Source organism: Sciurus vulgaris (genome assembly GCF_902686455.1).
Source record: "Sciurus vulgaris genome assembly, chromosome: 8".
NCBI classification, from domain to species: Eukaryota; Metazoa; Chordata; class Mammalia; order Rodentia; family Sciuridae; genus Sciurus; species Sciurus vulgaris.
The window spans coordinates 55493051-55505521 of NC_136468.1; the positions used below are offsets into that span (position 1 = coordinate 55493051).

At 33.7% G+C, this 12471-nt stretch overlaps 1 protein-coding gene across 4 annotated transcripts in view; it reads right to left on the reverse strand.

Moving 5' to 3' along the window:
* Positions 1–12471, reverse strand: part of CROT (carnitine O-octanoyltransferase) — a 43514-nt gene that overhangs the window by 9002 nt on the left and 22041 nt on the right. For all 4 annotated transcript variants that reach the window (XM_079151703.1, XM_079151704.1, XM_079151701.1 and 1 more), the window contains exons 7-12: positions 7705–7798; positions 7342–7467; positions 6567–6668; positions 3930–4013; positions 3744–3851; positions 3194–3324 (exon numbers count right to left, since the gene is read on the reverse strand). In XM_079151703.1, the coding sequence (XP_079007829.1) occupies positions 3194–3324; positions 3744–3851; positions 3930–4013; positions 6567–6668; positions 7342–7467; positions 7705–7798 (645 nt within the window). The remainder of the gene's footprint in view (positions 1–3193; positions 3325–3743; positions 3852–3929; positions 4014–6566; positions 6669–7341; positions 7468–7704; positions 7799–12471) is intronic.

Sequence of the window (12471 nt, forward strand, 5' to 3'; positions counted from 1 at the left end):
TCTAATTATGTTTTACATTTCAATTGTGTCTGTCGTGATATTTCCTTGTTCATTCTGAATTTTAGTAATTTGAGTTTTCTCTCTTCTTTGTTAGTGTGGCTAAGGGTTTATCAATTTTGTTTATTTTTTCAAAGAACCAACTTTTTATTTTGTCAATTTTTTCTATTGTTTCTTTTGTTTCAATTTCATTGATTTCAGCTGTGATTTTAACTATTTCCTGTCTTCTACTACTTTTTGGTGTTGCTCTGTTCTTCTTTTTCTAGGGCTTTTGAGCTGTAGCATTAGGTTGTTTATTTGTTGATTTTTTCTTATTTTAAAGTCTTTAGTTCTATTATCAGTTTTCAGATAATAAAGGAAACCAAATACTATATTAAACAAATATATTAAAGAACACCAGGGAATTAAAATCAGGAAAATTCAGAAAACCTTACAGTGTAAATAACCCAGTTTCTTCATCAAACAAAATACAATATGAAAAAAGTGGGAGAAGGAATTCTTACAGCTAAAAAAAAAGACATAAGAGACATATCAAATGCAAAGTGTGAAACTTTTAGGAAATTTGATCTGAACACATCTCCTGTCTAAAAAAAAAGAAAAGAAAAAAAAATACTATGTGAAATTTCCAGTGCTGGCTATGATGGGCTAGCTTGCAGCAAGTCAGTCCTACTGCTGGAACGAGAAGAAAAACCAGACTAAAAAAAAAAAATCTGTTTGAAGGTTTTGCAGAATTATTAAGAAAGCCAGGATGTGACTAAAGGCCAAGATGGGGAAAGAAGAGCAAATTTTTTAAATGAGGCGACTTATTTAATGCCACTTCCTCTACCTTAAGAAATTTGATGTTTCATAAGACATATGAGCAGAAAAGGCTGAGAAACTGAACAGAAGATTACTGATAAGAGGCAAAGATATGGGCTTTGATTCATATCGGCAGGCTGGTGAAACAACACTAGAGTTTAGGATAACAAAGGAGCCTGGGTGTAAAAGGCCAAGATCTCAAAGAAGGAAGTCCAGAGATGTGACTCTGACAGTCTCAGCTTCTCTACCCTTGAGGCATTTGCTGACTGGTAAGAACAGTAGGCTGAAGTGTAGAGATACCAAGGAGAAAGTGGCTGCACAGAGGCACAGAAGATAAAGCAATCATCAATCTCATGGCTCAGGGAGATAAAAAATTAAGATGTTAGGCTTTTTTTAGTAGAGGGACCTCAGTAAATACCCTAGGAGTTGACTATAGGAAAAAGGACAAAGAGAAACAGATCATACTAAAAACCACTAAAATTCAACCTAGAATCAATACAATCTCTGAATGAACTAAGATTAGGCACTCTGCTTTAACAGCCCATGGGAAGGTGAAGAAATTCTTATTTAAAGGAAAATAACATTATGTAGAGCAAATTTTCTCAGCCTTGGCACTAGAGAAATTTTGGAAGGAATAATTGTTTGTTATGGGGAAGACAGTTCCATATGTTGTAAGATACTTAATCAGTGTTCCTGGTCTCTACCCTTTAGATGCAAGAAGCACCTTCTCCCCAAGTTGTAACAAAACTATAATGCAATACCATTTCATAAAAACTAGGATGGCTATAAATTTTTACATGCTGGCAAGGATATGGAGCAATTAGAACTTCTGTTTAGTGCTGATGGAATGTAAAATGGTGCGGCTATATGGAAGACAGTTTGACAGTGCCTCAAAAAGTTAAAGATAGAATTATCTTACAACCCAGACATTCCATTCCTCAAAAGAATTGAAACAGCACTCAAACTGATACTTGTGAATGTTCACAGCAGCATTATTCACAATAGCAAATGGATAAACAAAATGTCTCATATATATATATATATATATATATATATATATATATAATCAGAAAATGAACTACTATTCAGCCATAAAAAGGAATGAAGCCTGACTATAACATGAATAAAACCTGAAAACACTGTCCTAAGTAATAGGTCATACAAAGAAGGACAGATTTTATATGGTTCCACTTATATCCAGAACAAACAAATTTACTCAAACATAAAGTGGATTAGAGGATGCCAGGGACTGAGGAATTAGGAGTTATCAACTAATGAGTAGAAAATGAGGAAAAAATTTAAGAAATAGTGACGGTTGTCCAACATTATGAATATAACTAATGCCACTGCACTGTGGTACTTAAAAATACACTTAAAATAGTTAAAATGGCAAATTTATGTTATACATGTTTTAAAACAATAAAAAAGGTATGATTAATGCAAATATATTAAAGATGCACCATGGAGTTATAAAGTATGACTACAACATAAAGAATGGGTGAAGAGAAATAGAAGCATTCTCTTTTGAGGTTCTTACATTTAATTTTAAGTAGAAAATATATGAAGGCAGGCTATGATAAGTTAAAAGATGTATTTTCTAAACCCTAGTGTAATTTCTTTAAAAAAAATCAATATAGCTGACAAATAAAAAATAAACCAACAAATAAAAACCCACTCTAAGAATTCAAAGGATAAAAAAAAGAATATAGGAGATCAAGAAAAAATAAACAGCATTATGGTACACTTAAATCCAACTTTATTGATAATTATATCAATTGTAAGTTATCTAAACATATATAAAGGCAGAAAGAGAAAATAAATAGCATTATGGTACACTTAAATCCAACTTTATTGATAATTATATCAAATGTAAGTTATCTAAACATATATAAAGGCAGAAAGAGAAAATAAATAGCATTATGGTACACTTAAATCCAACTTTATTGATAATTATGCCAAATGTATATTATCTAAACATCACATTTAAAGGCAGATATTCTCAGACTGAATATGTGATCAAGGGCCTTCCACTTCTACTTAGGATACAAACTATGATCTTTCCTATTCTAAGGAGAATAAAGGCTGGATAATCTACAAAATTATATTCAGGAACCCATTAGAAAATAGATTGCAGAAAAATCAAATTCCCTAAATACTAGACACTAGTTGAGAGTAGACACTTCAAAATTATCAAATGAATACTGTGGTAAAATATCAAGAAAAACCTGTGAAATTGTCACAGATTCTAATGTACTATTGATGGAAGCACAAAATAGGACAGTGCCATCTAGGGGGGAAAAAAGTGAGAAAAAACCACTGAGGAGTTAGGATGGAATTGTTAGAAAATACATACCCCTGGAACTCAAGATTCCAAAAAGAGAAAATGAATGGTGCCTACCGTCCATGAAGTCGGTAATAGGCCAGCTGAAGAGCAAGCTGAATAAATGTATCTGGGTGAAGCCTCTTCTTCTTGGTTAGCTTTTTGCCAAAAGAAGTAAAGGCATATGCTGCAATCTGCAGATTAGATGCCTAACAAAACAAATAGAAACAGTGAGAAATCCCCTAAGGGGAATACCCAAAAGAAAACCAAACTACCATTTGCATTATAACCATTACACATAAAGAATTAAAGGCATTAAAGTTATTTCCTTTTTTCTTTTTGTTATTAGGATTGAACCCAGGGGCATTTTATCACTTAGCTTCATGCTCAGACCTTTTTATTTTATTTTGAGACAGGGTCTCACTAAGTTGTTAAGGCTGGCCTTGAACTTGCAATCCTCCTGCCTCCACCTCCCAGGTAGCAGCGATAACAGGTGTGTGCCACCACGCCTGTTCGAACTGTAATTTTAAAATGTTTTATGCAGACATGCTTGGATGATAGCCAAATTTTTATATATGGTAGTTAAAGGAGAAAGCATTACTACCTAAGAAAAAAGTGAAAACTCTACCTCTTTGAGATACTGGTCTTTAGCTTGGCTGATGTCATTTAATACTTTTTCATCCACAGTGAAAACAAGCTCCTCTGGAAGTGGGATATCCCGTACTTTTTCTGACCCCTGAAAATGAGGAAGGCTTAAAAATACTTATCCATAAAAATATTAGGGGGAAAAAAGGGAATATTTGTTCTAACATACCTTCCATCTTCCTTCTGTCTCTAAAATTCTCTCATCAACATAATAGGCCACATTTACCATAACCATTGCATCGTAAGGAGCATGCTGAAATGAAAACACGCAAGCTTTTGAATGCTTTAAAGCTTTACCCTATATTTTCTTTTCACTTTTCCTCTGGTTTTAACAGACAATAAGGTCAAAGGGCTCTATCCTTAAATTCCTCACTTTCTAATAAAAGAGATAAAGATGTCCTACAGAATAGTAATTGCTGTATTTTATTAAAACAAACAAACAAACAAATGTTTGCAGTTGGAAGCACCTAATTAGGATTCCTGGGGTCATGGAAAAGTGTGTGTGTGTAAAGTAAACATGAAGCAATCCAGAGAAATTAACTGCTATTTTTACTGGAAGAGAAATCAGGTGTATGCACCAATGTTGAGATGTTCTAGAATTGTGAAGAACAGCGAGGAAAAGCAGTTCAGAATGGCAGACTATCTCAGGACATTTAGAATGGGTATAAACTTCTTTAAGTAAAGAAGACTACTAGGTGAGTATACACAGTTGTTCTACAAGAAAGCTGAGATATGGCAAAAATAATTTGCAATGTTGAAGAAATGTGGGAAAGATGGGCTAAGTTGCAGGGGTGTTATAGGTTTGGAGGCTATATTTAGGTAAAAGAATTGCAGCTAGTGAATTTTCCCATCATTTATTTTGGAAGACAGCTTCTTTTGCCCATATTTTCTCCTTGTTCCATTAATGAAAATTACATAAGACAGTGCCTTCTGTTGCTGCTTTCACTTTACAATAAACATTTGTCATGTTTCAGAGGAAGTAATTAGGTATCTTCAATGTCACCCTAACACTATGGCTCTGCTACCCTGTATTGTATCCTACTGGACAACTCTATGCACAGTTGACTATTATCCACTAGGAAGTAGTCACATCATCAGGATAGGCTCTGTGGGAGGTCAGTGGAACATGCACAACCAGTTCATATGTCATCAGCAAGCACTTCTAACAATAATGATAGGTTACTGACAAACCCATTTTCTATCCACATATTAAAACTGCTCAGTGTTTTACAGTTTTATGAAGAATTTTCACATATCATATACAATGTTTTATTTAAATCAACAGTATCAATTTCTAACTATTTTACTGGAACTGGTAAGAAATAGCAAGACTGAAGGATTATTAGTCTCTTTGTAGCAGACAGACCCAAGAGAAATTGAGGGAAGAAGCCAGAAAGCAGTTAACCATATTACAAAGGATACTTTGCAGTAAACAATGAGGATATAAACTAGTCTGAGGAAGGTCAAGGATAATCAAGTAAGAGCTGAAAAGAATAAAACCAAAGCATTTAATAAGAAACATTTTATCAACAGTGGATTCAAAGAAAGAATAAAGAAAACAAATGTTCGGAATGATTCAGTACAATGTTGCACTGTCTCTCCAATTAGCTATTATGATAGACCTTGGTTTTAGTACTTGCTTATCAATCAATGCACCTACTTCTAAGATAACAGCTACTTTATTGTTCTTTAAGAAACCACCACACCCAAAGGTGAGTTGAATGAGACTGATTCTACTCATTAGGTCTCAAAGTTAGGCATGTGACCTAGGTAACACTAATGAGAGCACTTGATTATCAGAGATATTGGCATGGATCCTTACAGGCCAAACACAACCAATGAGAATTATTCCAATACTTTTACTGGAACCACTGGGAAAAAAGGAACTGGCTATTTCCACCAGGATCACTAAGCTAAGAAAGCTATGAAGATCTAAGGCTGTAGATATGACATTTTTAACTGGCCAATAGTAGACTTAAAAATGAAGTGAAACAGAGTGCCAAATAAGAGGGACATTTGCTAAAGAAATGCTAATAAAAGCATCTGGACCCAGGAAATCAGACATCCATATTTAGCTATACTCTGCTAACAACAGATATCTTCTGAAGCTAGCTTAGTTAGTTTAGATTTCCAACACCTAAAGCTGAATAAATATTGATTAGTAAAACCATTGAATTCTTCATTTTTCTTTTTTTTTTTATTTTCTTGGTTTACAGACCTCCTGAAGGCTTATCAGAAAGTTATAAGACAGCTTGTAAAGACTGTGGGAAGAGACAGGACAAACAAGAAAAGTTGGTTTTTGTTTGTAATAAAGGTTAAAAAATGATGATAACTGCCAGGCATTTTAATATTCACAGTATAAATAACCAGTGTCCCAAAGATCATGTGTCCTTTTAGGAAAATAGTTTATCTAATTACTAGGCAAACCTTGAAATCTAGAAGTATATCCATATATATTTCCCTATGCAATGAAAATGTGCAGAATGTTATATCATCTTTTAAAACAGACTGTGATTCTTAGCAAGCAGATAATGGCACATGTAAAATAAAATTATATGCAAATTTCTTTTTTTTTTTTTATAGAAAATACCAAACTGTTAACCCTACTACAAAAGAAAATAACTGGATTTATACTCTACTTTCACTAATAATTCATAACTAAATTTTTCACCATAATGTGATAAAACTTTTTAAAAGAGTGTTTACTTATACTACAGTATAGCACAGAACAAATATTTGTGGTTTATTGCTATTAAGTTAATCTAGAAGATTAAAAGGAAAAAAAAGATTTCAGTAATTTACTTACATCACAATTACAGCCAAATACTCCATTAGAAAATGAAATTAAGTTATAGGATTTGTCACCCCAGCGTAGTGTTGGATCTCCAGTAAGGAGCACTGAAAGTACCTAAAATTAATTTTTCCAAATTAAAAGGATTTAAACAATGATTTGTAAGTATTTGCATCTTAAATACACATATATCATTTCACTTTCTCTCTTCAGATCAACCAAATTTAATAAAATGAGAAGTTATCGTCATGATATAGTAATTCTGGCCCTGACTTCAACTATTTCTTAAAATCTCAAGTTAAGAAAATCCTACCAGAAAAGAGAATGCTGGCACATTATTCATGGATGTTTACAGAACATACAATTAAAAACAGAAGACTTTTGTAACTTTAATAGTACAAGAGGCCTTAAAATTCAGTCACTAGAGAGTTAAGAAGAAAATAATTTAAGAATGCATATTCCACTAAACCTGTTTTTTAAACTATAGATTTTGGCCCACTATAAGTCATAAAATCAATTTAGTGTATCATAATCAACATTCTCTACAAAGATAAATAGAATAAAATAGAACAGAAATATCAGAGTATATCACAGATAGTAAAAGTAATTAGTACTTTGTGAAACTACTATTATAGTAGGGCTGGGGATGTTGCTCAGCAGTAGAGCTCTTGCCTAGCATGCATAAAGCCCATCCCTAGCACTGCAAAAGGAAAAAAAAAATCATCTCATTTTCAATATACATAAGAGTTTTCCAGGAAAATCTGAAAAGACAACAGATCAAGATAGTTACCTGACGATAATCTTCTGGTGTAATATGTGGACTGCCATCTTCTATAGAATACACAAATAAACTGCTCTGAATTTTTTCTAACAAAGTCAAGTTCTCTGGATCAAGGCCAATCAGATATTCTCGTGCCTAAAGGACAAGGAAATAATGATTAAATGTTACAATTTAATACAATATATGCAGAAAATCTCAGAAGAGTTTGTTAAAGTTTGGTAAATTAGTCTTCCTGTGTGTTGGTGCACTCCTATAGTCTCAAGTACTTGGTAGTTTGAGGCAGGAGGACTATTTGGGGTCAGGAGTTTGAGGTCACACCCAGGGCAACATAGTGAGACTTTACCTATAAAACATCAACAAAACCATAATTACCTTAGCCCATCGGGTTCGCTCCTCGCTAGTTAATGCTGGTATTCCAGGTCCATCAGGTTCACTATGGCACTTCTTGTAGATGTATGTCAGTTGTCTTATGGAATATTAAAAAAAAAACAAGATTCAAAAAAGGAATAGGCAGACAGGAGCTATGTAGGCCTTTAACATCATAATGTTCGTCAGTATTTAAATGTTTAACAATAATTTATATTAAATGAATTTGGCACATATAATTTATACTTTGAAAATATGCAAGCACTTCCAGGATACAAGAAAATCCCTGTTTACAATGGAGAACTTGTAATCTGGTAATCAATCTTACAGATATCATGTACATATATTATCTAACCAAAAACTGTGTGTGTGTGTGTGTGTGTGTGTGTGTGTGTGTAACTAGAGGACTCGTTGTATATCCAATTAATAGTTGTGTTTTACTCAAGAAAGTACCATGTATTAAGTTTTACGTGTTTTCACATGTGCCATTTTGTTACTTCTAACCATTATATTTTAAAGACTCTGTTAACTGAAGATAAACTTTTTCTTCCTGTAACATTTTATGCTTCCAGTCTGAGTTTCACCAACCTTTAAATATATAGGTAAATAACATATTCTTTCATATAGAGATGAATTTTCATTAGTTGAAAATTCACAGAACTTTAGTTTTAGTCCTACTTTCTCATGGCACGTGGTAAGAAATTGCCTCAATTTAAAAGTTTCCAAGAATTCCTCAGAAAGTAGTTAATGTACGCTTAATAAATTGTCAAAAAGCACCACTCAAAATTGGAAAAAAAACTAATTCTTAATTTGCCTAATTTCCTCTTTGTTAATTATACCTTTATTGCTGATGAAGAAATAATTTCCTTACTCAAAATTTCCCCTCTTTTTGTACATTAATGGTATCCTCTGGAGCACATGAGGATTTCTTCATCAAACAATCTGCATTGATGATATGGTTAACTTGCCCTGACTCTCTTCCTGCTTATTTGTCTTTACTAATTACTGATTTTGTGAGCCAAGAATGTAACTCAGTGGTAGAACACTTCCTAGAATTCAGGAGGCCCCGAGTTCAATCCCTAGTGTGACACACACACACACACACACACACTGATTTTGTTCCAGTTATAAATAAAGCCTCTGCAGTCTCTGGTTATTTGGTGGGCACAGTAACTACAATAAATTCTGAATGCTAAAGTAATAAATATCTATCTTACTTTTTTCTCCATATGGCACTTCTTGCTGCCCTTCCCTTAACGTATCAAAATATTTTGACTATGAAACTTTCTCCTGCTCCCTGAAAAGCTCATTTTCACATTCATTATAAGGTGGTCATTATCAGGGAGCAAGTATTAAACCTAATAAAAGGTCACATTATAACTACCCTAATCTCTGTCATTTAAGAGGTACTGGTCTCAAAATTAGGATTGTCCCTCTTTTCTTTGAACTTGGCTATCTATGAACCCATTTTTCAACTACTCATTCAATTTTTGGCATTTTATAGCACCAAGATTTGTATAAAATTTTCTGCATTACAAAATCATATGTCTTTTAAAAAAAAATCTTCTATACTTGCAGTCTCCTCACAATCTGGTTTCTGCCTTCATCATTTCCCTCTCGCTCTTTAGTTCATCATAATCTGGTTTTCTCTTCTAGCAATTATCACTTGAGAGAGGTTCTGGAGATGAAACCCAGGGTCTCATGCCTTCGAGGTATGTGCTCTACCTAGCAGATAGGTATGAACTATATACTCCAGCTCCAGTGTTTATCTTGAAATGTCTTTTGTGTCACCAATCACATCCCCCAATAGAAAACTTGTTATAGTTTAGATCTGGAATACTTCCCAAAACTCATGCATCAGGCAATGCAACAATGTTTAGAGGTGAAATATGAAATACCTAGATCATATGGGCTCTGATCTCATAAGTGGATTAATCCATTTGGTACATTAATACTTCAAAAGGATTTACTAGAAAGTGGTGAAATGATAGGTGGGGTATGGCTAGAGAAAGTAGGTCACTGGAGGTGTAGCCTTAAGGACTGTTATCTGTCCTCGGCCCTTTTCTGTCTCTCTCTGTCTCTCTCTCCTCCCTGGCTACCATGAATGGAGCAGCTTTCCTCTAGCATGCCCTTCTGCCATGATGTTCTGACTTTGGGCCTAGTGCAAAGGAGTTGGCCAATCACGAGCAAAATAAACTTTTCCTCTCCAAGTTGTTAGTATCAGATATTTTGGTCACAGCAATGAAAAGCTGGCTAACACAACCCTAGTAGCTTTATCTGTCTTATTTTCTTCATTATGAAATGTTCCATACCCAAGTATACACCTTTAAATTATCTTCCGCCTTGATTTTCATAGCACTGTTTCACTGTGGTCTCCCTACTTCACTGACCAGTCACTCGGTCTTTTTCATTGACCATTTGTCCTCTTCCCATTGCCACCAGCCTCCCCCAATCCTTTCTATAATTGTCTCCCTTCTGATATAACTTCATTCACTTCTTTAATAGCTTGAACTATTGCCTTTACATAAGAGACAATCAGGTCTCTAAATTTAGCCCATTTTCTCTGTTAAAGAAGTTGAGAGTCCTGGCTGGATATGTCTACCTCAATTTTTAACAACATTTAAACTAAAGATACATTCAAAAGTTATCTCCCCTCTTCCCACAACTTAAAAACAAAAATCTCAGAACAAAATGTAGGTATACATTTTCATGTCCTTGGATTAGGAAATGGTTTCCTAGATGTGACAATAAAATAATAAGTAATAAAAGAAAAAAAAAGAGACAAGATTGGACTTGTAGAAATTAAGGCATTTGTGTTTCAAAAGAGTCCTCAAGAAGGTGAAAAGATAAGCCCAGAATGGGAGAAAAGTATTTGCAAAGTATACACATCTGATAAGGGATGAGTATCTAGAATATAAAGAACTCTTACAACTCAACAATAAAAAGAAAATAACCCAATTAAAAAATTAAATATCTGATTAAAAATTTCTAAGAAACATAATATAGAAATGGACAAAAAAAGCACATGAAAGGTTCAAAATCACTGTCATTATGGAAACTCAAATATAAATCACAGTATAATCCTACCTCAGCCCTGCTAAAATTGCTAGAGTCAAAAAGACAGATAGTAAGTGTAGGTGAGGATGTAGAGAAATCAGAATCCCCCTACACCGTTGATGAGAATGTAAAATGGTACAGCCACTTTGGAAAATAGCCTGGTAGTTTCTCAAACAGTTAAACCTAGAGTTTCCATATAACCTAGCAACTTAACTTCCAGGTATATACTCAAGGGAAATGAAACCCTATGTCCACATAAAAATCTGTACACAATGTTTGCTCACATCACTCACAAAAGTCAGAAAGTAGAAAAATCCAAATGCCCATCAACTGATGAACGGTTAAATAAAATGTGGTATATACATACAATGAAATATTATTCAGCCATAGAAAGAAATAAAGTACTAATACAGGCTAAAACATGCATGAACCTTGAAAACATTCTGCTAAATGAAAATAGGCAACAAAAAACATCACAATATAAGATTCCATGTATGTGAAATGTTCAGAATAAGCAAATTCATAGAACAGAAAGTAGACTGGTGGTTATCTAGGTTGGTTATCTAGGGTATGTTTTGGGAAGTATGTAGAGGGAATGATAACGGGTACGGAAGAGGATTGGGAACAATGGAGAGCTTACAGGCACAGGATTACTTCTGAGGGTGACAAAAATGTTCTAAAATGACTGTGGAACCACTTTACATGGTATGGTGTGTGAATTGTATCTCAATAAAGAGGGTCAGTGTTATTCCAGGAGTTCTCAGACTTGGATGATGGGTAGATATTGGTACCACTGAGGTTGATGGGAATGTAAGAGGAAGAACAGAGACAGATGAAAAAAGAAGGTACACCTACCAACTATGATAATGTTGGAGATTCTCATTATCCCTTTTCATTAGAGATATAGAAATAGAGGAATATTTCTCTTCTATTAAAATTAAGCAGCAAGAACAACCAAAACAAACCATGTAAGTGAAATGATAAATGGAGATAATTTGGCCTCAGTGTAGGAAGTGCTAGGATGGTAGGGCTGAATTAAACTGTATGGTCTGAAATGCGAACTTTTAACTACCAGTGTCCAGTCCAGTGTTGCTATGCCACAGGGCCAGTTGGTATTGTTAGAATATTAATTTTTTAAAGAGAAATCAGAAATCTAAACTTTTATATGAATTCTCCTAATTTTAAATAGTGATTTGAATTCTGTTATCCCAGAAAAAATGGTCACAGGTGAAAATAAGCCCATGAATTACATGTATTCTATTTGTACAAGACTAACTCTCGATAATTCAATGAATAAGTCTGATCTAATAATTACATGCCAAATTTGGACCAACCACATACACAGTCAAATGTTATCTAAATCATAAAAGCAAAAGCCCAAAAAGATACTTTGCCTACATTAAAATTAACAATGTACAATTTCCAAAAAATATTTTTTCAGTTAATGGGAAGAAAATATTTGTAACACATATAGTCAATAAAGGAATAGTATCCAGATTATATAAATGACTTTTATACATCCATAAGAATAAAATAAGACAGACAATTGGAAAACAGACTAAAACAACTTACAGAAGAGAAAATATGAATGGCCTATAAAGACATAAAAATGCATAATCCTATACTAGGGAGGAATATGCAAATTCAAATAACAATGAACATAACATTTTTCACATGTGAGTTCACCAGATATGTATTAAATTTATCAATATCATG